At 40.8% G+C, this 25,898-nt stretch overlaps 1 protein-coding gene across 3 annotated transcripts in view; it reads right to left on the reverse strand.

Annotated features, from left to right (window-relative positions):
- Nucleotides 1–40: 40 nt before the first annotated feature.
- tubgcp6 (tubulin, gamma complex associated protein 6) overlaps nucleotides 41–25,898 on the reverse strand; it is a 31,015-nt gene continuing 5,157 nt past the window's right edge. The window contains exons 8-27 of one of the 3 annotated variants that reach the window (XM_034588531.1): nucleotides 25,733–25,842; nucleotides 25,453–25,544; nucleotides 21,629–21,768; nucleotides 18,184–18,333; nucleotides 16,608–16,689; nucleotides 15,960–16,048; nucleotides 15,201–15,316; nucleotides 14,133–14,271; nucleotides 13,947–14,039; nucleotides 13,280–13,832; nucleotides 11,634–12,388; nucleotides 11,471–11,546; nucleotides 10,627–10,788; nucleotides 8,236–8,404; nucleotides 7,112–7,253; nucleotides 5,128–5,322; nucleotides 4,356–4,488; nucleotides 2,889–3,102; nucleotides 1,501–1,694; nucleotides 41–707 (exon numbers count right to left, since the gene is read on the reverse strand). In XM_034588531.1, the coding sequence (XP_034444422.1) occupies nucleotides 616–707; nucleotides 1,501–1,694; nucleotides 2,889–3,102; nucleotides 4,356–4,488; nucleotides 5,128–5,322; nucleotides 7,112–7,253; nucleotides 8,236–8,404; nucleotides 10,627–10,788; nucleotides 11,471–11,546; nucleotides 11,634–12,388; nucleotides 13,280–13,832; nucleotides 13,947–14,039; nucleotides 14,133–14,271; nucleotides 15,201–15,316; nucleotides 15,960–16,048; nucleotides 16,608–16,689; nucleotides 18,184–18,333; nucleotides 21,629–21,768; nucleotides 25,453–25,544; nucleotides 25,733–25,842 (3,696 nt within the window). In that variant the 3' untranslated portion in view covers nucleotides 41–615. Of the gene's footprint in view, nucleotides 708–1,500; nucleotides 1,695–2,888; nucleotides 3,103–4,355; nucleotides 4,489–5,127; nucleotides 5,323–7,111; nucleotides 7,254–8,235; nucleotides 8,405–10,626; nucleotides 10,789–11,470; nucleotides 13,833–13,946; nucleotides 14,040–14,132; nucleotides 14,272–15,200; nucleotides 15,317–15,959; nucleotides 16,049–16,607; nucleotides 16,690–18,183; nucleotides 18,334–21,628; nucleotides 21,769–25,452; nucleotides 25,545–25,732; nucleotides 25,843–25,898 lie in introns of all 3 variants that reach the window. The other 2 variants (XM_034588530.1, XM_034588529.1) reach the window with 2 other exon arrangements.

Genomic DNA, 25,898 nt, shown 5'->3' on the forward strand with positions numbered 1-25,898 from the left:
GAAGTTGATATGTACTACCCATGAGGCCATGCACTTTATGTTTTCTGGCCTGATTCAGTGTTGTTTTACTCAAGTACTGCTTGTCTGTTCTTTGTAAAAGAGCTTAAAAGGTCAAGAGGAAACAATAGAGCATTTATTGAACAAAGCGTTTTCCTTAAGTATTTACATATCATTTCCATTCAAGTTCTATGCACTTAAAACCTACACAGCTGGAGTTTCACCTGAGCACGGGAGGCATTACATTTCATTACAGGCATTAGCTTCATCACAATTACAAACTTTGGCAGCATACACATTTTAGAAGCAGACTAATTAATCAAGCAGCAGGCATGTAGTTCACATCCTGCACGTTGATGTGGGGTGATTGCCTAATGTGGTTTCAATGTCAAACCCTTTCTCAGTGTAAAGTCCAGGTGGGGTTTTAATGTATTCTGCGCACTGACGTGAACGCCAGAATAACTTTGTTTAAAATATACGTCAAATGATCTGATCTGAGATAAGATACTGAAAATATAAACAAGTACTTTGCACAGTACACTGCTGCATTGGTTAGGTATCTAACAAACTGTGAAACTTTAAGCTCATGTAAAACTTAAATACAAACCAGCACACAGCTCATGAGTCTTTGTAATAGTTGTTGAAGTTGATGCGAAGGAGGAAATCCTCGAGATGAGGCTGGTAGCCTCGGTTAACCAGCTTGGTCACCACTGAGGAAAAGAGGAAAAGAGACTTTTGTTAAATTACCACAAAACACATTAGTGAAGCAAACAAAAAAATGGTGCCTTATTCAACTTATGAAAAACCAGTGCAAAACTAATCTGATAATAATATAATATCATATAATACAATATAGTAGTAATATAAATGATCACAACAAAGAGAAAGGGCTTTAAAACATCAGCCGTTTTGTTCACAGCACATCGACGTCTCTTCATCCTGATATATTTGTGTTTTTGTTATTATTTTGGGTCTGTTGCTTGTTTGAATTGTCATCAACATGCCCACTCGCTTGCCGTGAATCTCTGGCTGTGTTTTCACATGGGCTCACTCTGACATGTTCCAGAGTTTTACAAAGGGAACTGGCAGGAGAAACCCCAGAGAATGTTTGTTTCTCACATACAGTCGCTCCGGATCTTTTCAGGACATTATACAGAGTTCATGTCTGACAGCAGCTATAGAGACAAGTTCAAACAACACTTTTTTTCATTTCAGTTTAAAATACATTAAAACTGAAACACAATCCATCTCCTTGTATACGACATGTGACTGATGAAAGTCCATAGAAACTACTTAAAGTCAGTTTTTTTTGTTTTGCATATTCTTACTTTTAATATACTTTTCTCAAGTTATGAGGTTTAATCTATTATTATTAAAGCTGCCCAATGAAAATAGATTTGAGCCGAAGGGATCAGAAGTGCCGAATTTGAATGTGGTTGAACGCAAATAAAGCGACTGAAATTTTCATTAAATCAGATGAGAAATAATATTCCGTGTCCTCACCTTTGAAAAGGAAGTGAGAGTAATACTTGAAGGTGTTGTACGACTGCTGCATGGCGATGAAGCTGGGGTGCACCGCCTCGCCGTGCTGGCTGTCCCACGGCTGCGCGATCAGCTGGGCCCGGAACTTGAGGATCAGGCTGAAGATGCTGTGGATGATGTTCATGACCGGAGCCGCTTTCTCCGTCAGCAAACCCCTGGGGAGGAGAGAGAGTGCAAAGTTTAGGCAACGGGACAAGGAACTTTGAAATGACTTTTCAAGCCGTCCTGAAATTACACACAGGAGAGTGTGATAGTGACAAGCTCACCTAATGAGATGAAATCATTCAGCGGGGGCTCAAAAGTCCCACTGGAATTTTAATTAACTTGTTAAGAGGAGTTTGAATCAATTTTATATGAAATTATGGCTGCTGAGTGCACAGCTTCCACTTGCTGCTCATGTGCGGAGCCTGCAGAAATGATTTCACTCCCCTGCATCTTTCAGCATTTTGTGCTGCAGCATAAAACCCTAAAAAGTCTTAGTGTCATTGGAAAAGTTCTATAGATTTAAGGATCCACTTTCTTCTGTTCTGATCCGATTCTGAGACATGAATTTGAATATCTGCCTAGAAGGAAGCTATTAATCTTCTTCATTCTAATTATTAGTAGTGTTATGTGTAATAAAACTGTAGTAAACCACACTTTTCATTAAAAAACTATAAAAAAAAATCTATTAAATGTAAATGTATTCTAAAGTGATTCATTTGAACTGTATGTCAAGTGGGCTTCAGGTAAAAGTATGTAGGAGTGCTATGGCAACCGCTTTTATGGTTTACACATTTTGGGCCTTAAATTGCATTACTATATATTACGTAAGAACATTTGATGTATAATCTCTGTAGAGTCTCATAAAACAGTGAAATTCAAAACCTTTTATCAAACGTTTATATAAAACATTTTCATAATTTAGCTCATTGTATGTAGATGTATAAATAAGTCACAAAACTGTAATCTAATGAAGTTTAAATCAGGGAGCAACGTGAAACTAATTGTATCAAGAGGATCCAAAAAGCAAAACCAAAAAGAAGTCATGAGTGTGATGAGACTTCCTTACTGAGGCCAGTGCTGTTTAAATCATGGACAGGTGATGAGTTTTGTTGTGTACAGTGTGTACTTGTTGTGTGTTGTTTACTCTCTCATGGGGTGCACAGTCTAACAGCTGATAAATACTTGAATGTGTAATCATTCATAATGATGTGCAGTTTAAAATGTATTGAATTCAAGGCGAGACAAGGACATTTAGTTTTGTTCCAAATTGTCTTCTTCTACAGAGCAATAAATCATATGGGCCCAGAAATGACAGCATGCGTTATATTGCACTAAATACTGTAATATGCAGTACCAGCCCTCACCTGAAGATGGCTCTGTTAAGGTAGTCTGCGTGTGTGCGGTGGATGGCATCCAGGTCGCTGGCAGTGGCCAGCTTGGCTGTGAACTCGCTCCACGACACCTGCAGGATCTGGTTGGCGATGTATCCCTGTATCACCTTGACGAAATGCTGCATCTCATGTCTGTAGAGCTGCAGCTGACGAAACTGCACCGAGCGACCCGCACCTTTCACCAGCGCTGACAGGAACAAGGACGGAGAGCCAGTCAGGAGCGGCTCTCAGAGGACAGAGGATAACCAACATATGCTGCTTTCTGAATTTTAAGTGCGACCATTCATTTATTCTGTATCATACAACTATAAATACAATGTCTCTAAGATCTATTTTTATACTAAAAAAATACCATTTGTGCTCTTGTAACAGGCATTTAGTATTTACTAGAAAATTCACAGTTTTTACATCACCACTCATAACTTTTTATATAACTGTATTATAGTACAGCTTTGGTGTGATTGTTTTATGTATAACTTACTTCATCTGTTACTCATGTTTTACTCTCGATGTATTTTTCTAATTGCTGACTGTAATTTTGTTTCTTTATATTTTCCTGTTGTCTTTTATTTGTCCTTCTACATAAAGTAACTGCTGTTTTGAAAAGGGCAACATAAATAAAGTTATAATCTATGTTTTTTTACTTTTAGGCTAAAGATAAATACCAATGAGTTAGTACTGAAAGCGATAGTTGGCATTTTATAGGACATTTCATAGCTGTCAGACATGTTCTTTTATAGAAATACTTAAACATTGACACACCTCTCCATTTATGTTCAACACTATCTTTTCCTATTGTAAATATTGTTATTTTATTAAAATGCTCTGTTACACGCGACATCTATTGCTCTTCTCTCCGCCCTGGGAGAGGGATCCCTCACTTGAGACTCTGAGGTTTCTACATTTTTCTTTTTTTGGTACTTTTTGCTCCCTCTTGTTGAGGGTTCAGAGCAGAGGATGTCACACCTTGTTAAGGCCTATGAGACAAATTGCGATTGTGAATATGGGCTATACAAATGGACAAAGCTTATTTCATTTGTCATGGAGTTGGTCATGATAGTCCCGGTTATAAAGGCCTTTTCCATCACGTATTAAGTATCAGCCACGTTTGCTCCATGTGATCATGAAAGCTGATGTTATAATCACTGAAGTTTACATCCTTCTAACAGTTGTTTTTCCCCCAGGAGGAAATGTATTTGTGGAGTCTGTACACAGGCTTTTGCTGATCAATACTATGTAACCCACTGAAGCGCACAGTTGTACAACAATCCCACTGCTATGAGATGTGCCTTGTATAAATAAAACATAAAGGAATCGCACCATTCCCCTTCTATGAATATTTCATAAACGGTTGAAGCGCGACAGGAGGAATCTAAACTCTTCATCCTCAGAGGTCCAGAGTCTGAGCTGAGCCTGGATCAACTGCTCCCATCCCCTCACCTGTTCTCTTCAGGTGGAACCAGACATCACGGAGGCTCCACACCATGTGTTTGAGCTGCAGCAGGAACGAGAACAGGCGGTTGTATTTGTTCATGCAGCTGTCCGTGATGATGATGTTCAACGGCCAGTCCACCTGGGAGACAGCACGAAGGGGAAAGAGAGAGAGACGACGCCGCCGCCAAAGCAAGAGAGAGAAAAAAAGTTAGTGAAGGTGTGAGAGCGATTGAGTGTGAAAGAAGGGGAAGAGAAACAAGAGTGGGGGGGGGGGGGCAGGTAATGGCAGAGTGGCGGATGAGACGATGGGAGGTGTGAAAGCGGAGACGTTGATGTAGGAGGTGAGAGGATTGTGAAGGGGAGACGGAGTGGTGAGATGGGGGTAGAAGCGAAGAGGAATTGGGGGGGAAAGAAAATAGGGGGGGAGAAAGAGAGGAGCAAAGCATATAAAGCAAGAGAAAGATGGGGCAAAGAGTGAAGAAGAGAAGATGGAGATGCAGTGGGTAAAGAACAGTGGGAGATAGGAGGGTGACCAACACAGGTGGGAACAAGGACAATATGGGCAGCATCAGCCACTTTGCATGTCATCCAGGGAACCCAACTCTAATCAATCTGCAAGGTCCAACCGTTTAAGAACGTGATAAGCTCATTTTCCGTACCCAGGGCAGTTAGTCAGAAGACGTCAGGTTGACATATTCAAGCTGCCGCTCGTGCTGAAACAAGCACACACACGGAAACAGGCGCCCACTCTGACTCACTGTAAAACACACGGCCTCACCTTGTAGCGCAGCTCCAGGCAGTTGAGGGAGTCAGGGGCGTGCGGGTGAAAGGTCTCCGGGAAGAAGCGAAGGGCGAAGGTGAAGTTGGCGGCCAAGGGGGTGTCCCCGTGCAAGCTGTACTGCAGGGCCTTACTGAGGATGGAGTTCAGGACCAAGGGGGTCAGCAGCTCGCCGGGAGTCTGGTGATTGCCCAGCTGGGGGAGGGGGGGGGGAGGGAGTCAGTCAGATAAACACATTCAGTGGAACGAGGATAACTACCTGCACACCTGTCGTTTCAAATGTGCCACCAGTGCATTAACGTTGGCAGGTTGTCATTGCAAACAAACACCACAGGTTGCTGATTGCGATGATTAATTCCCTTTTCTGACTGACGGTGTACTAATCAGTGAAATCAGCTGAAGTCTTTGGCTGGGAGGAAAAGCCTTCTGTTTCCTGGGGCTCCAGAGACACATGTACATGAATGTTTGCGCAGACCGGCACCAAGGTGGAGAGAAACCTGCACTTGTTATTTCATGCCAGGAAGCTTGGCCTTGACAAGTAGTCTAGAAATCTGGCAGCGACCCACCGTGTGCCGCAAAACAGAGAAACAGAAATCCGACAGATGAAAAGCTTCAGAGACACACAGCTGCACATTGTGTTTACCCCAGTCAGGCATTGGTACCTTTTTTATATTGTAATATAATGTATGACATTGTTTATTCCATATGAGGAGAAATAATTGGTTCATCTAAATAAACTGTGGTTGTGTCGCTAATCTTATCAGCATTCCTGCAATAAAGGTCCTTTTCACACTTCTTTGTTCTGTCCACACACACGAAAAAAATACAAATACAAAAATACAATAATTATTAATAAGTTTCGGCTTCACTAAGGCTTAAACCTGCAATGCTTGAGTTTTCAGCCACTTGGGGCAGCACAACAAGTTGTAAACACGATTTGACATTATAAAGTTGATATGTCTTATTTATACAAAGAGTAGATGCTGGTCAACTTAAAAATCTATTTGAGTTCATTTATTTACATCCACCCAACAATGGTATGCCCAGCATTCACCCTTCCTTTTTGCTCTGTTTTGGTTTCCAATAACGACCTCTTACAATGTAACTCTACCTTAACTATCATAGAACATAGGACAAGACGGTGAATATCCCTCGTATGTTTGATGATCTTGGCTTGAAGTTAAGTTGCCGGAGCGCTGGCCAAGTATATGTACGGTGTTTCTTTCCAATCTTTGTTCAAGAGTGTGGTATTTCATTTTGTAGAAAACTATTTCTTCATTTCAAGTTCAGGTATTGTAATCCTATTCCACAAAACCCTTCCCTTGCTCTCACATTGCCCCTGCTCATGTGCAAATTTGTTTAGCTCCTGCTCAAAGCTGTTTGTCTGCACTGAGACAAATCGTTGGTTTTGAGAGCTTTTCTCCAGGAAACAGCTGCAGCGGGAAAGAAACACTAACACCAGCAGAGAGACTGAACTAAAACAGTAAAGTTGCAGGTGGCAAAACGAAAACCCTGAGACGGAATGCAATTAACTGAAATGTTTCTTCGTGCTGAGGACAACTACAGAGTCGGGGGAGATAACTGTGGTTTCGTAAGTGACACTTCTCTGTCATTATTAGTCATCCTTAATATGAATATACTGATTAGAGCAGCACCAAGAACGGCCTTTTTTGAAGAGGTAATTTCAGTATAATCACAATACTCATGGGCTCTAGGATCCAGGAAATGACTCTGGTTGTGACTTCCTTTTGAGAACTGTTTGTTTTTGTTGTGTGTACGTCCTCAGATGTGTTTCACAGGCTAAAAAGAAGATAACATTAAATACATACAGTGCTGATCGCTCAATGACAAAATGTGTATTCAAGAGGAAACAAGGACATTTGACATTTCCCGTCCTCTCCTGTAAATGCAATAAACTGAAGAGAAATACCACATGTCACCCTATTCTGAATATGCAACAATGACACATCTGAGAGAGCATCACCTTTTCAAAGAGCAGATCGCTGAGGGACTGGGCAAACTCGCCGTCCTCCATCAGCAGGAAATGGCGCAGTGCTTCAAAGTGTCTTTCAACTCCCAACTCCACAAAGAAGTAGTCCACCACCGCCTTGTTCACCAAAGACACACTGGAGATGGAAGGTGGAGGAGAGAACGCCAAAGATAAGGAGACGAAAATGATGCTGACTTGCACATTTGATACAGGTCGTGGGAAAGATAGACATCAGCTCTGTAGGAAGCTCGGGGAATATAATGGTGTGTGTGTTTCTACTTTTAAGGATGACCTCCTCTGTCCCATTACTTTAAATTATTCCTGAGCAATTTACATTTCTATAAGAGTGGGATTTAGGGAATGTTCTCTTTCACTGAACAGTCAGCGGCGAAGAGATAAAAAAATCGAATGCAAGACTCCCCTGTGTCATCTAAGCATAGGATAAAAATATATTAATAAAAATTTAGAGTTATGAATTCCAATGCTAAATATACTGCACCCTCTCTGTGTGCAGAACGGGATGAGAAAGGCTTTTTTTTTTTTAAACACACAAAGGCTAAACTGCACAGTGTGCAGAAACATTATGGGGAAGCACTGACAAGCTTGTCTGGTGTTCTGATGGAATTTCAAACAGAAAAAGGATCCTACAGTGATGGGATGTAATAAGAATTTAAATTATTCCTGCAGTAAAGAATGTGCACTAAGCTACAGCGATAGATAAGTTATGTATAAAATCTATAAAATGAGGGTGGCTGGGGGAGGGGGGCTCCTCCACCAAGCCTGCAGTGGAGGCAGTCACAGAGCCAAATGACGTCTGTGTAAAAAGGAGAGCCAGTTTTGCCAGACAGATGCTGACACTGTTGTGTTACACGCCATGCCTCCGATTCCAGAATGTCGGCACGCTATCTAAAAAATAAACTCAAACACTAGGGCAGTAGGATGCTGGCTCTTATTCAGAGTAAATAGGTAAAGCTGGCATAATGAAGGGTCTTCTGAACAGGAATAAAGCAGGATCTTAGTGTAAAAGGGGCTAAAAACTTTCAAATTATTAGTCCTTAATGTCCCTGACACATAACAGAGCGACGCCTCCTGCAGCTGGCTTTCAGTCAGACACTTACTGTGTGGTGAGTGGGGTGGTGACAGAGTGTTTTATCAGAACCGGCAGGGACACCATCTCGCTGAGTTGGACTGCAGTGGTGTCTGTAGCTCTGCGGAGAGTGGGTTCCGTAGGAAGGCCCCAGGGGCCCCGAGTTACCTGCTTCAGCAGCTGACACTCGGGTGAGGAAGCTGTGTGAGAGCGAGATGACAGTTATGTTGCTGAATAAATATCACACTCACAACTGCAAAAACTGTGATGGTTTAAGTACAGCAAAGAAAAAACTAGTAAGTATAGTCAAATAAAAAAGAAGAATTTAAGAAATGTTTGCAACATTTATTAGAAGTCTTGACTAAACTTTAATCGTATCCATCCTTGTTAGCCGTTTTTTAATGTGACATATTTGCAATTGTTTGTATTTTTTTACAATTGTATTTTTAAATCTGTCAGTATTTAGTCTAGTCTTTTATGTGTGAGGATGAATTTGTTTGCTCTCCACTTGCCTTGGATTCCCCCTTAGGGGATGAATAAAGTATTTGAATTGAACTGAATACATAGAGCTGCAAATATGAATTGATAAATAATTTGATAAGTTATTACAATGTAATTTTTAAGTTAATATGCCAAAAATTCTAAGTTGCATTTTCTCAAATGGTGATATCTGCTAGTTTTCTTAGTCGTCTGTGACATTACACACAATATTCAAGGCTCTTACTGTGGGTCAGACTTTAGGAAATAGGAATAGTTAAAAGTATTTTCTGTAGATTTGTAATTAATCAAAAACAATCACCCAATTCATTTAAAATGAAAGTATGTGTTAGTTAGAACCATAAATATAAGGTCTGACCTGAGATTTGAATTAAACACATGAAAAATACAATACAAAATACAAAAAAATGTACAATGGATAATATTTAATGCTCGCAGATTTAATTTAATAGCATTAGCTTATACGCAAGTTATTACAGTTATTTTGCCAAACCTCTTAATATTTAAAGTAACACTCCCTAAATAATTAGAGCTCCGACTTTGATCAGTGGTGTGGAAGACGTGTTTTGCTAAGTTGATACTGATTGATTTCACAGAGACCTCAGCATGAATAATAGCAGCATGACTGAACTACAAACGCAGAGTGAAAAAGACAGAAGATCACTTCAACCAACCATGATGCATTCAAACATAAGCCAGACTTAATACCTTTATGAAATATTGCTGCTTTTCATGCGTCCTCTGTGTCTGTTGATGAAGTCAATGTTTACAAGCCTCTAGAAATGCGTCAGGCCTGAACATGGAAATGAGCTTCACTGCTGTGGAGGTGAATCATTTCGATTTCTCTACAATATGACCTCGTGTTTTGCTGTTTTTCAGAAGATTATTTCTCATCGAGTTATTTCAGCCTGATCACATAGATATTTTTCAAAGAATTCTTTAATAGGATCAGGGCTCTATTTTTGTATTAAACCTGACATAAGCTACAGCCACTTTCATTACTACAAGAATGTGTTCTGTGAAACTGAAATAAAGCTTTAAATAAAGTTTCGGTACCAAGATGGCTTTAAAAGAAACCAACTATGTGAAACAATCACTCACAGTTCTAGTTTTGCCAGATCTTATTACCTCTTAGGTTCTTATTTCCCTGTCTTTTCGTTTGAAAACAGATTACGCAAAAACTATTAAACAGATCTCCACAAAACTTGGTGGAAGGATGGGACATGGGCGAAGAACATTTTGGTGCAGATCTGTACAAAAGGGTGGATCCAGGAATTCTTTTCTCTTTTGATACACATTGTGAGAGACGGTTTTGACATTTTTACAGATTTTACTGATGGATCTTGATGAAAATTGTTAGGCATATTTAGGAGACTGCTATCTATGAATGTGAATTGGGATTGTGTCAATTTGTTGTAACCTGAGGCCTTGGCGGAGGAATGCGCTCTATTGCGTGCCATTCTAGATTTACTGTAGTTTGGGATGCTGTTGACCATAGGAGAACAGAGATCCTCCTCTGTTCAATGGCTTCACTTTGTTAATAATTTGGAGCTACATTGCTATTTTAATGATGCCAAATCTATTTACAGGTAGATGCAAATAAATCCAACATTTTTCTCAGTCTGGCTGACACTCAGCAACAAATAGTTGTCTTGAAACTTTCTCTGAATGTGACCTTTTTTCAGTTTGACCGATGTGTGACAAAGACACACCACACAGTCATTTCTGACATCCGACTTCTGAGGTTTATGATTAAGAAAACTATATCTACAATGTTATTATGTTATGTTAGTATGAAAGGAAATTATATGTTCACTCCTTTCAAGCTACACTAAAATCATGGCTGTTCCCCTACATCACACTGCCTGTATATACTGTAAGGAAGGAACTATTCATCTCCAGCCACACATACGATTCAACTCACCCATTAGGTTGTAGCAGTCGTCATAGAGGTCCACCTGGTACTGAGCAGACAGAGCTAAGAGGTATTCCCGCTCAGACTGTTCTCTTGGGGACAAACCAGAGCCTGCTGCCCAGGACCCCATGCCCTCCACCAGCTGCTCACCATGACTCTCCGACTCAGGACCTAAAGAGAGCGGGAGACAGAGACAGTTTTCAGTGATGTCTTAATTGTTACGCACTATTCTTAACACCAAAGGGTCACAGCAGAAAGTTACCATATTTGTCTTTCCCAAGTCTTGAAAAATTGTTTGGTTTTTCAGAGCTTTTAAAGCAGAGTCAGTTGAAACAAATTTCAGCGGTGCAACTACTGATTACATGCAAATATCTAGAGCTGGGACAATTAGCTGATAGATCAATTAGACCATGAATGGAAAATTAATTGGTGACTATTTCGGTAGTCAATGAAGTCATGAGGCAGAATCATTAACAATTATGTGATATAAGCTTCTATAAACGTGATGATTTTACATCATTATAAACTAAATATCTATTAGTTTTTTAATTAAAACTTTAACTGTCATTCTTTACCTTTTGACGTTTTCTATTTTAATGATTTATTGATTGATCAGGTAATAATCGTCAGATTTATAGACAATGTAAATAAGTATATAAATATAGATATACATTTTTATGACAAACATATATAATTAGTCCCATGAAGAATAATGCTCAGTTCATGGACATGGAGTAAATTTGCATTAAGAGGTAACATCTTATATGATCGTGGTCTTACGAGTGCAAAATGTGCTATGTGTCACTTTTTATTTTTCACTTTCTTTATTTTCATTATACAATACCTTTATTACCTTCATTGTCCTCTGGTTTCGGTTGATTGCTCTTCACCACACATCCAACACCAAGTGAAGAATCTGATGAGTGGCCATAAACACTGCCTGGTAGTGCAGAGGGTTGCAGCTGAGTCCCCAGCACCGCACAACCTATACCCAGCGACGAATCGGAGGAGTGGCCGTAAGCGCTGCCAGGCAGTGGCGATGGAAGGGGTCCAGCTTTGGACACAACACATCCGGCACCTAGATTGGAGTCTGAGGAATGGCCGTGGGCACTGCCGGGCAGTGGAGGACATTTTGGTTCTTCTCCTGAAACTACACATCCACCACCTAACGTCGAGTCCGAGGAGTGACCATAAGAACTGCCTGGTAAAGGGGTCAAGGCAGGTTTGTCGCCTGACACATGACAGCCTGGCTGGAGCGTGCAGTCCGAGACATGCCCGTGTTTACTGAAACGAGGAATTGCTTCAGATACGTTGGATACAAACTCGCCCACTTTTATATTTGCATCAGAAGAGTGACCGTGGATATTGGCAGTAGGGAACAGTGCAACAAATTCAGAAACATTCTCCCCAACTTTGATATGAGCATCTGAGCTGTGACCATGAACATTGGGGGTGGACAGAGGGGCAACTACGTTAGAAACCATCTCCCCAACGTTGATGTGGGCATCCGAGGCATGGCCGTGGACATTGGGAGTAGGAAAAACAGCGACAAAGTCTGAGACATTTTCCCCAGCTTTAAAGTGAGAATCAGAAGAGTGACCATGAACGCTGGGGGAAGGTAGAGGAGCATCGACATCTGAAACATGTCCTCGAATCTGAATGTGGGAGTCTGAGGCATGGCCGTGAATGTTGGGAAACGATAGAGGAGCAGTGACCTCGGATACAAACTGTCCGACCTTTATGTTAGCGTCAGAGGAGTGTCCATGGCTGCTGGATGATGGTTGGGGGGGGACAACATCTGCAGCCAGCTCTCTGGAGACACAAGGGTGAATGTTTGGCAAAGAAATGTTTTCATCTGCATTGTTTTGAACATCTGAGATTTGGTCTTGAGTGTTTTTCTCAAGCGATTTCCCCCCACTCAAGTCAGAAACATTCTCCCCAACTTTGATATGAGCATCTGAGCTGTGACCAAGAACGTTGGGGGTGGGCAGAGGGGCAACTACGTTAGAAACCATCTCCCCAACGTTGATGTGGGCATCCGAGGCATGACCGTGGACGTTGGGAGTAGGAAAAACAGCGACAAAGTCTGAGACATTTTCCCCAGCTTTAAAGTGAGAATCAGAAGAGTGACCATGAACGCTGGGGGAAGGTAGAGGAGCATCGACATCTGAAACATGTCCTCGAATCTGAATGTGGGAGTCTAAGGCATGGCCGTGGATGTTGGGAAATGATAGAGGAGCAGTGACCTCGGATACAAACTGTCCGACCTTTATGTTAGCGTCGGAGGAGTGTCCATGGCTGCTGGATGATGGTTGGGGGGGTACAACATCTGCAGCCAGCTCTCTGGAGACATGAGTGTGAATGTTTGGCAAAGAAATGTTTTCATCGGCATTGTTTTGAACATCTGAGATTTGGTCTTGAGTGTTTTTCTCAAGCGATTTCCCCCCACTCAAGTCAGAAACAGGTGTCACAACATTGTGGTCACCAATGCCTTGCCCTGGTGTGGTGAAGGGGGCAGTAACTACCACACCATCTTCTTTCATAGGCTCAGTAGTTTTACGTTCATCTTCTTTTTCATCTACTTTCATTTCTAAAATCTCCATTTTAATGTTGTGTTCTGCTGTAGGTGCAACTTCATCCTGCTTGTCATCTGTGGCTGTACCAGTCCCATCTATTTGCTCTGCTGTGGCTTGAGAGGAATACTCATAAACACTGGCTTTAGATGTATTTTGAGGCTCCAACGGGGTATACTGGCCGAGAGGAAAGCTAGATTTGGAAGCTTGACCGAAGGGGCTGGCTTTGGGGACATTCTCCATGACTTGGGAAATATTCTCACCGATGGGGATGTGAGAGAAAGACGGGTGGTTTTGGATCAAGTCAGGCTGGACTGCGGGTCCCCAGCGAGGCCGGGGCTGAACTGAGGCTTGGCCAGCGATACCCTCGAGTGGACTAAAGGGGGCACTGAAGTCATAGTCAACTAGTTGTGCTGTTGGGCACACTTCAGATAGGTCAGAGCCGATCTCCTGAAGGGCCACGTCCACTTGCTGACTGTCAGGATTAGGTGATTTGGGGAGGAAATCCTTGATATCGATCGCTTCAGAGATGAGGGCAGGGTCTGCTGTGAGGCGGGTGATGGGTGATGATGATGGGTCGGGTGGGGGTGATGGTACCGCGTCAGATTCTTGGGTCTCACCACGCTGCTGCTCTGACAGCTCCTGACAGGGAGATACCCGTTAAGAAATGATATCAACTTGAGGATGTGAATAGTAAATACTTGAGAAAAGAGGAAAAATAGGAGTCAATGTTCAAGAGACAATGTGTTGTTATACCAGTTGTTGTTCAGTCTGTTCTGTTGAGAAAACAGGAGGCAGAAGTTCCACAGGAGGTCTCTCCTGTCCTATAGGATACTTCTCTACTAATGCCTGGAAGTCACAAGAGCTTTGGTTAAAACCACCTCACTTACTCTTCAGTCATTTCCCTCTGTGTGTGCTCTCTTATGATAATTTATCACAAACCTCAGTGTGCTCTCTGTCGCGAATAAAGAACTGAGCTCGTGCTTCGTCAAGTCTCATTCGCTGCACCCTCCATAAGGCTCGTCTCTCTCTGCGGGCAGCTTCCTCTGACAGACTGCTGTACTGAGCAATCAGCTCCTTCCTGTGATTTGAGAGACACACAATAAAAGACACAAGTACAAGTTAATTTTTATAATTTGGCACTTATTCAAAGCAACTCCCCGTGTATTCATGTCTATGAAAGTGTTATACACATTGGAGATGGGACAAATGGCTATAGAGCATCAAATGAGCAGTTCTTCATAAATGGGATTGTCCCCCTTGTTCTCCCTGCTAGGCCATTCAGTCCTGAGGTAGCTTTGCTCTTGTTAGAGAACAAGTGTGATTGTCCACAACATCCTATAAATTGAATGTATTATTTGAAGACTGAATAATTTAATTTTAAATCTAAGAGAACCTTAAAAAATAGTGCATAGTAGACACTCACGGAGTAACTGTTCACTTTCATTTTATTGACCTATTCATTTTTCCCCATTGCATTTGTTTCTGTCGTATACTCTGTACGGATCAGAAAGGGATGGAGGGCGATGTACCTGGGGTGTTTTTGTTTACATTATTCTCTGTGTTGATATGTCCCATCTTTAATGAAAAAAATTTGAAAAATACAAATTGGAGTAACCCGTGTGTTTCCTACTTGATTTAACCATGCTGGCCTGCCATATGTCGCTGTGTGAATATGTGCTCTCAGGGTCTGTGATGCTCTGAATTCTGCTTTGAGCATTTCCTTATATATAATTAACCAGTAAAGGCCTGTCAAATATGAAATGTACTTATTTCCTTTACAAAAGCTTTATATTACACCAAACATTGGTATTTGAGTCTTTACTTATGGAGTTGTGGTAACTGGCTGGACAAAAAGATGAAAACATATGCAATATCCCACAAAGATAGAAATTCTGTCTCATCGTGTTTGCACATAGTTAATATACTCTAGATCAAATCAAATCTTAATAGAGATTAATCAATCATCCATAATGCATTAACATCCCTCTAGTCGAGGCTGTAAAAGACCTGGCTGTCTGCTCCAGTTGCTCCTCCAGGGCTTGTAGTCTCTTCTCTCTGTCCCTCAGCTCTCTGGCAAAGCTGAAATCATCCTCCTCCTGCTTCTTCTTGGCTGCACTCCACCACTGGTGCCAAACACAAACAAACAAATCAAAACTCCTTCAAGTTTCTGAAAACAAGGCCAAAAATGCTGCAGCTGCAAAATATCAATCCAATTTTTTTGTTCATGTTGTTTACTTCTCCAGATATATTTTTTCTCCATCTTACATTCTCATGTATTTCTCTTGTAAACAGCAAGAAGGATCTATTAGTACTTATTGGTAGTTAAATACTTTAAATCCCTTCCAATGTCGGACAGATGTGCCCTTTTCCTTTCTTGTATCTATTTTGATCTTTTTCTTAAATCTTATTATCATTATCGTCTTTATCTATTAATATTGATTACCTGTGATTTGCTGTTCTGTGTTAAATTCTCCCTCCGATTATTGTCATCACTTTGTTTTTTGTATTGTAAAAAAAAAAAAAATCAATAAACATTTTTAGTTGATATGAAAATATATCTACAGAAAATGTCTATTTATGTTTACATTTTCATGTTTACAATTCAAGTTCTATACAGTTGGTGGTATTTGTGTCATGAGGCTTTGGTAATGACTTTGACATTGCCAGTTTTTCAATAAAAATCACTCCTAAATATCTGTATTGACATATTAGACGAGCTCTGGTAAACACATGCACAGCAACAACTTTTAAAAGAAGCTTTACTACCTCTTGCTCTTGCTCCAGATGCTGCTTATGCTCCTCAAAACGCTCCCTCTTCTTGGCCTCTTGAGCCAGACGTTGTGACACCTGACGTCCTACATAAGGAAAGAAAGATGACAGTTGGCATCTTAACCCCCACATCCACCCACCTTACTAAACTTTGTCTTAAACCTTTCAAGGACTTTCCTCACCCATTTCCCTCATAGTCAAGGATCAAAGACATCATAATTTGAGACATGGATCAAGGATAATTACACTAAGAAAAAGACTACTCAAAATTCAAATAATGAGAGCTAGCAGGATTTATAGAGGGTCTCAAACAACAATTAAAAAGAATATTGAATGTATGAACACTTCTCAATTGCTAAACATCTTCTGATGATGTGAGGAGTTTGCTAAATTGTTCAAGCACTGATTAGATTCTGTAGAATTGGAAGCCGCTCAAAGCTTTCCTCACTTCAGTTGCTTCGGTGCATCTCATCTGATTTCCTGAGAGGAATGAATGAAGTTGAAGAAAGCTCGTGGTCAGGAGTCAACAAGCGAGTGTGATTTATGCTACATTTGTGAAAGGTATCCTCAGCGGGGTTAGTGTGTGCATGATGTACATCAAAACAATTATATAAAAGTGTGTTTGTGTGTGTGTGCAACACTAACCACGGATGCTTTCCAGAGTTTTGGCTGTTGACGCTCTGACCTGATTGATCAGCTCTTGGCGTGCCTGCTCTGTACGCAGGGCCTAATAATAGACAGACAAGAAATCATCGTTAACAAAGATACATCCACCTGCCCTGTGGCTCACCTCTTCTACTCCACCTCAACCAGTCCGCCCAGCGAGCAACACTCACAATACGGGCCATACAAACCAGACTGTTACACTCAATCATGCAGCGTGCAAGCCCCAGACTTCAGCTGAATCATTTTAATGACCTGCTGCTGAAATCCTCGGTGCTTGAGGGGTAATGTCACAATCATGAATCATGTTATGTAAAAAAAAGGAACTCCTTTCTCTCTCTCTATCGTCAATAATACCTGTGTAAGACTTGTCTTAGTGCAGGTTTGCCTTTCTTCCCAGAAGTCACTTGTTTTTCAGAAATCTAATAAGTCAGCTAGCAGACACATAGTGGCATCTATATTAGGTAATACATTATGTGTGTTGCCATGTCTATTAACGTTAACTGCATATGAAACCAATTCTTGTATTTGTAAGGATACTATTTGTTGACATTAACTCTGAATTCAAATCCCTCCAACCTCACAAACTGGCCACAAAACTAAACAACCTTGGCCACAACACTCACCTGTGCAACTTGGTTCTGGACTTTCTTACTGGCAGATAAGTATCTCTCTTCCCCCATAATACTGAACACTGGGGCACCACAGGGCTGTGTGCCGAGCCCCCTTCGGTTATCCCTCTTCACACACTCCTGCAAACCCATCTATGATTCTAACATCATAATTAAGTTTGCTGATGACACCATAGGCAGGATCACCAAAAAAACGAGGTCGAGAACCTGGAGAGCTGGAGTCGCAACAACAACCTTATTCTTAACCCTAACAAAACAAAAGAGCTGATACTGGACTTCAGGAGATTAAAACAAAACAGCCATCAACCTATCAACATCAATGGAGAGAGAGCGGAGGCAGCTCAGTGCTATAAATATCTGGGGTCTGCATCAGCCAGGATCTGACGTGGTCAAGCAGCACAACTGCAGTGACCAACTAGAATTACCGCACAGCTGTTGTAGGCCTCCGCCAACCAGTCCAGTTCCTGTTTACATATTTCTACATAGTTTTTCTTTACCTTTGACAAATGAAACAAAATCACTTTATCTTTGAGTCCAAGTGACAACTGATCAAAAGTTTAAGAAATTCCTTTCAGCAGTCTTGAGATATCAAATTTAAGAGGCCAAAAACAAGTTTTTTTAAGTCACGGTGACCTTGAACTTTGACCACTGAAATCAGTGAGTTTATCAGTGGGTTCAAGTGAATTGTTCCAGATGTAATGAAATTCCCTACGGGCAGTCCTAATATGTCACATTCACATTAACATGAGGTCACTGTGATGTTGAACTTTGACCTCCAGGCACCAAAATCTAAGTCTTTTGTAAATTTGATCAAAACACTTTTCAAACAAGCAACAATATTAACATAAGCTTATCATGCAGAGAAGAAAATAATTAAATACATGACAGAAATGTTAGCTTGCATGGAAGAATGTGTGTCTTAGTACCTGCTCCTCCCTGCTGATGGCGCTATGCTTGGCAATCCTCTCCATGCGTCCGCGGTACACAGCACAGTCCCTCTCGATCTCCTCCACCTCCTGAAGGGAGAAGGTGACAGCAATGCGAGGCACCGGCAGCTCCGACCAGCAGATGTAGTGCTGTGGACACAAAGTGAAAAAAGTTGGTATAAAGTATAAAAGAGCCTCAGTGATTTACAGTGATTGCAGTATGTAAACACTTTGTAATTACCTTGTTTTGAGTGTTAAATGTTCATAAAATATGATGGGATTACAGAGTATAGACAAACACTGTGTGTTTTAGTTAATAACAAGCAAAATTCCATTAAATATTCATAGTACTGGTGGAAAAAGTAAGGAAATCCTTCAATTCAATAAGTGGTCAAAGTTCTTTTAACCTCAAAATTGTGCTCCTGGTTGCTTCACATCAGTTCTGGAGGAATTGTTAAACATTCTTCGCACAGAACAGTTTCTTTTTATTAATTTTTATGTCTGGTGTGAACGACTCCACAGCATCTCTACTGTTTCATGGTCTGGGCCATTCCAACAAGGGGATTCTCTTTGCTTGAACTCTTTCTGTAGGAAGTTTGATTCAATGTTTAGGTGTTTCTTGTTGCAGGGAGTCGCGCACTTCAGACTGACTGTTTAAACATCGAATACTGTAGGTCTGAATGTCTACTCTTGGATTTATCCTTGAGTTTCACCTGTAGTGACTGTGTTGTTGTCAGTGGGAGAAAAACAAGCCTCTAAAAAAGGCAAAATCGATCAGAGCCATTCACAAACATTGGACATAGTCAATACAACGATTTGGAAAGTCCTGAAAATTAAAGAAACTACCGGCGTACTGAAGTAAACATCTTTGACTATCTGTGCCTTTACTTTTGCTCATCTAATAATGTAGAGGTCTGATACAAAAGGTGACATGTCCAAAGGTCTTAAACACAGCTCCATGTAAATAACAGTAAAGAAAAACTGAAATTCTGAACTGTGGTCTCAAATTCACCTTTTGATCTTAAACCAAAATGTTTCCAGTGTACAGTGAAAACATAGGAACTGAACTTGCTAATCCAACAGTCTGAGAGGACTTTATGTATGGACACTTCAGAATGGACAAAGCAAGCTTACAGGATTTGAGAGGGCAAATGAGTAAATACTTCCTCTTATGCAGAGAATGTCAAGTGATTGGACCTTCAATTGGGCCAGGACAGGATTTATGTAGACACTATAAAAAGATGTGGTCCGAGTGTTTGGATATCAGAAGACACATTATCATCTGAATAACACTGCCATCTAAACTGCATTTTGTTATTACCTTAACCTGAGTAAGGTCATAGTCAGATCAAATTAAGACATGTGGAGAAATCTTAATTACAATCTGTAGACATGTTTACATAATTATCACATTAAAACGTTCTATTGGAGTTTTCATAGCATTTTGCTACAACAACATACAGCAGTTACCAACTGCTTGACGACACAGGTGCTTGGTTTGAGTGTAAACAAGATGGAAAAATACTGAGTTGAAGCTTCTGCAAATTTAGAAAGAAAAGAATTTATGGTAGCATCGTGCATTTAACTATTTCAGGCTTGGATTTAAGAGTTCTGGCAGGAATGTCACACATATGACGTAATGTTGAAGTGAGTCATAATCAGACTCTGCTCTGTAACATGTAAACATGTAATATTATATTAGCAATGCTATTGGTAATGGCAACTGCACCATTGGTAAAAAATTTTGGCAAAAAAAGTAAAAAGTAAAATTAATGGTAAATAATATCATATTACATAGGATTAATAAACTGTTAAGCTTACAAGATCTTATTAATGGTTGCATAAAATACATAAAAATAAAATGGAAATCTGACAATCCTGCAGCCCAGATCACGGTGATGAGTAATTACAGTCGACTAGATGGGTTGAGAAACAAGAGTAAAAGCTTTTTCAATATAAGGAAACCTTTTCGCTGATTGTGTGAGAAAAAAATCATATTAACACACTGTAACCCTGTGTATCATTTAATTATGTTTTATTGGGTTATAAAAAAGGTAAATACCCTTGAATGAAATATTTTATTCTTTTTATTAAAACTATTTAAATTATTTTGATCTTTACTAGATTAGTTAAGTGCTCTGTATACATGTGTTGTTTTGCATGTAGAATAAATATTCAATTTTAGCTGAATAGATATGTATAAAATATCAGTAGTCAACGCAAACGGTTCTATTATCCAATAGAAAGCACATTAGTGGCCATCTCCTCAATTCACATATTTCATTCCATAATTTTACATGTAGCTATCCTGCTGTTTCTCTAAGAATGACAGACCCCAGCAATCATGGAAATTAGCATAGAGAGAAAGCTGTAGTTACAGAATGGTAATTAGATAGGAGCACAGGCCCTGCGGCTCGGGTCAGGTAGGTCAGGTCATGAAAAACATCATGTGCTGGTGAATCAGCAGGTGATTCACAGTGAAGTAAGAAAATTTAACACAATTAAATTACATAAAAACTTCAACGCTTCACTGAAGCTTTTCAATTGTTAAGTTTACTGCCATTGTGCCAAGTGAGGCTCCATCTCTATACAATTATAACTTTAACACTCAACTCTTTTTTTAACTATACTACATTTAACTACTCTTTTTGAATGACAGGGTGACTCATACTGATATTCAATATTTAGTAGCATAATCATACAGACAATTCTGATCAATGCTACTGATTGAAAGAAAATAATCTAGATATGAAACAATAAGTCCATTAAACAATTATTAAACTGGCAGAAAAATCCTAAGCAACTTTTCACGGCTCCAGAGAGCGACCATATTGGCACATGCGACCAAAAATCTGTGAAGTGCAACTTAAAATGTCTGTGTGTGTGTGTGTGCCAAACATATACCACACACACACACACACACACACACACACACACACAGACAGACACAGACAGACAGGGAAGCAGAGAGAAGAGATAAGAGGCGGTGAACAAGGTGGTAAATGTCAAACAGTGGCGACAAAAAGTGTGATTACAGTGTTTCCACGACTGCCCACCAATACAAAACGAATAGTGCCGCTGCTTCAGGATCAGAGCAGAAGAAGCATGTGCTCCCTCCACAATCTGGCTGACCTGCACTCACTTTACACTTTAACAATAAACACCAACACTAATCACAACTTATTAGGCCCTGAACAGTACTGAAGTTCACTTTATCAGTTTATGAGACAAGCATTTTTTAAATAGTCCAACAGTTTGCACACACAGCAATGATCCAGATTCATGATCCAACACCATCAACTAAATAAATGTGATGAACGCTCTTCACACACACAACACGACAGAGACGGGCAGACACACAGACACACACATGGTTGTATGTGGTTTATTTATATAATTAAGGATGCATTTGCCTCATCTGTCTGTATGAATGTTCACAACCAACCTGTGGGCAGCAGATCTTCAGGAGGTTGATGGTTTTTCCGCAGACGTACACATCATTGGCGATGTGTTTGAGGAAGATGGGAACACAATCCTCCACATCCTTAGAGATCAGAGTGTAGCCTTGGATCCAGAAGTGTTTGTCTGCAGATTGTAAAGAGGCCTGTTACACGATGTTCTAGGAATTAGACCGAAGCTTTTTGCTGGCCCGTAACGCCTCTGATAACAGTACAACTCTCACACAACTGAGGTACAGAGAGTAATAGCGGTGGCGCAATAGCCAGGAGCCTGCGCTGGGCCCAAAAAAACTTTCCCTTATTAGTATGACTTACGGGCCATGGCAAAACTCTGGCTGCTTGAATTAACACTTGGAAATTGTTAGTGCTTAGCTCAGTGATCCTAAGCAAAAAGCATAAGAGAACATGAATGCACTGAGCTTCCCGAGCTCTTTACAGAAAGCCTGCGGCTTGCCAAGAAAGCTTAGCCGCTGATTGCCTCCCTGGCCGACGGACTTCGAGCAGAACAATGACATTTGTGTGTCCTCCAAAAAGCAGGCGCGAGAAGTGCAGAGGTTCACTGCAGGAGTTGATGAGGTGTAACCGATGAGCAAATGAACCTCTTAGCCAGACGCAGCCGAGGTGACGGTCTGACCTTGAATGGGGTGTTGCATGACATACAGTATTTGGACAGGCTATAATGATTCATATAAAGCCATATTTATTGACTACTGTCAAAATGAAGCAATTACTGTGTGTACTTGTTTGGGGAACACAGTTTAAACAAAATTATTATATACTCACAATAAAATTCACTAATATGAGACAGCAGCTAAAATATATTTTCATCATCAATTAATCTGACATTTACTTTCTCTATGCATTGTTTTGTCTATAAAAAGTTAGAAAATTATGAGATAGTTGGCTGACATTTTCAGTATTGTTTTGTCGGTTCAACAGTATAAATATGTTGGAAATTCAAAAATAAATAAATAAAATGGATATTCAGTTTAATATAAGACTATATTATGATATGAATAATAATATTTTGTTTAAGTATTAGTTTTGTGGAGAATTGCTGTTGGTTAAAATGCAATAAAAAGTTAATTAAAAAAGGAGAAAATCATATCAGCAACTATCTTGATGAGTAAAATGTATAAATAATTACTAGACCTATATTATTAGTTTTGTTGACTTGTGCTCTTACATTATCCAAAATGTTTCAAACAATGTCCAAAACCAGAGAAATCTCCAGTTTAATTCAAAACGTTTCATTTTGATTGCCTTTTAATTGGGTCATATCCGTTTTGCCAGTGGCTTTGCCCGTCTCTGCTATAACGTCTGGGGCAAACAATGTTAACTGAAGGAAGAACACACTGCTTAGCCAGTTAGCCTGTTTTTTCTTCCACAAATATTTGTCCCTCGTAATAGATCAGGATTACTCATTGCCATTTGCTGTGCATTCTGTTGCCGAAGCTCTTCCAGTAAAGCGCAAATGTGGAACAAAGCGGCCCCAAGAAGATAATAGGACAAGAAATAGTGAAGACAACAACTCCCATTATACCACATGCTTCACAATGTCATTGTCTTTTGTTATTATTTTGATTAAGAGACCTCTAACAGCCAAAGTTACATAAGCTGCTTTCAGACATGCACTGAACTCCACATCCTCTGGATTTTCTCCAGACGAGGTGCATGTGCGAACGCAAATGTCTGAGTGGAACGCTCTGCAGTTTTTGCGTACTTTCTCCACCCGGCCTCCTAGTATAATGCCCGTAGAAATTCAGGAGAATTCGATGTGTGAACACAGGAGGGGAACCCCCGCTGGTTTCACCATGAACGAGTGGGGGGGAGCTGATGATGCTTTAAATGCACAAGAGACGCAAAAATGAAAATAATATGTCACTTCCTGCCCGTGTCTGCTGCACCTGGCTGCACCCGGCTGCTCCACCTCTCACCTGAATAACGTGGGGGATTTGTTGCTGTTGTGAACGTGTCTGTGCAGAGAACCTCCCGCTGCGTTGTGCATGTGTAAAAGGCAGACTGTGGGTTAACTCAGGAGCCAATTCTCTGAATTTTACTCGCATGTCACGTCTAAAAATGGCTAGATTATACGTTTTATTAGTTTCGGACCATTAGACGGACAAAACGTGGGATTTGGGGTTGAGTTTTTTTAATCTGATGTTATTTTAAATCTAGTGGTGCACCAATGTATCGGCCGTATATCGGTAGCGGCCGATATTCGCCTCGTTTACTGCCATCGGCGTATCGGTAATAAACTTGACTTTCACTGATAACATTGGCCGATGTTCGTTGGTATGTTTTCTGCAGCCTGCCAATCTGGCATGCAGATTATGGTACACTGACGCCGGGTTTACACCGGTCGCTGAAGCGCCGCGCAGCGCCAAGGAAAGCCAGGCGCCTTCCATCCACCCCCCTGTTAAACCTTTGTGCGGTTCACATGGGCTGCGCCGCGCCGCGCCGCGCCAGCGCCCTTCACCGGTGGTTTCGGCGTGCGAGCGAGCGTATCGCGCCAGGAAACAGACTGAAAAATGATTTTAAACGCTATAAATTACATATTTTATATGATATAAATGATCAAATATGCATCCCATACTTTGTATTCCCCTTCTGTTGTCCTGGAGTTTTAATTTTCCCAATTTTCCCAATCACATAATTAAATGTCCCCCTCTGCCCATCCACTACAGCCACACAAGCAGTCATATAGATAAAAAGAGAGAGAGGGGGGGGGGCTAAAGGCTTGCTTGGAGAATATGTCATTTACCCCCGACACCCGACATTGAACGGGTTACATACAACAACAAGCGGAGAATCTCGGGCTGACCGGCACGGAGAAATGCGGGTCCGGTGTGAACAGCCAGGCGGCTGCGCGCTTGAGAATGACGCTGCGCGGGTTAAATGTTTGGCCGAATAGGTGTCTATGTCCATCCATGGCATCTAAAGTTACACTTGTCACTTTTTCTGTTTTTCATATTATTCAAGTAATAAACAAATATCGGTATCGGCTATCGGCTAGATTGTTGTTTTAAATATCGGTATCGGCCAAGAATTTCCATATCGGTGCATCCCTATTTAAATCAAATTATAAATCTGTAAAAATACAAATAAATAATCAGCAATTTAACTGGCAATATAAATAATGGTTAGTTGCAGTCCTAATTGTAACACTCAATAAAAGTTTGAATGCATCTTCATATAAAACAGTAAATATTAAAATCTAGTCTTGGTAATGAAAACGATTGAAGACATGAAACAGGACATGGCATTGAAGAGCAGCGTGACCAAGGCAACAGGAGAAGTTCAGTTCCTGCAGAGTGCAGATGGGTGTGTCTTTATCTGCCCTGTAAGCCTCATCACCTCCTGTCTCCACTCACTCTCCTGCGCTCCTTAAGGAGTCGAGTCATTAATTGGACTAAAAATATATTCAGCCAGATTAGATTTGTCAAGGACAATTACAAAAGAGAAGAAACTAATTTATGTTGTAAAATGTTTTGTTTCACACAGCTTGGTGTGCCAACTGAGGAGAATAAAGGAACAGTATTCATTTGTGTTTGTCCCTGTGGCTTACTGAGCGGAGATGCCTCTGGTCCCCACAGCTGTGGTCGCTGATTCTGTTTCCCACTGATTATCATCCAATAACTTCATGACGTCCTTTATAGACACAAGGACAAATCCAACTAGGCAATAAAGTCTATAATGAAATCTATTTTTTTTTTCTGCTAGACAATCTGTCTGCGAGGCTTCTCATTTTCAGAACCTGCTGACTGAAGCCAAAGTGTTTATGGGACAGCATGTGTGTGTGTCGACTCACCTCTGGAGCTGAGGTACTCCTCATTGACCTGGATCATGAATTCGCCATGAACATCCCGGAACACGCCACTATACACCCAGTCATACACAAACCTGAGTGAAGCACAGTAAAAACAGTCACACACCGTCCTGACAAGTCTGTAGAAAACAGATCAATACAGCAAGTTCCACTGCTCGGTGAAGTAAAGTCATGTCCTTGGGTTATAATAGTGGGCAAGGTCATCATTGGGTCATACATTTGGTTTTTTGGACACGTTTGTAAGAGGAGCTCAGTGACTGACCTTGTGTAAGGTTCACAGCAGCTCTTCAGCAGCGACAGCAGGACCGGATAGTTCTCGTTGCTGCAGTTATGCTGTGCTTCATTGTACAGGTAGGACAGCAGTTTAACACCCTGAGGAGAGCCACATGGCACAGAGCTGACACCCCATCTGATAGGCTAAACACAGC

This window comes from Hippoglossus hippoglossus, chromosome 6 (assembly GCF_009819705.1).
Source record: "Hippoglossus hippoglossus isolate fHipHip1 chromosome 6, fHipHip1.pri, whole genome shotgun sequence".
NCBI lineage: Eukaryota > Metazoa > Chordata > Actinopteri > Pleuronectiformes > Pleuronectidae > Hippoglossus > Hippoglossus hippoglossus.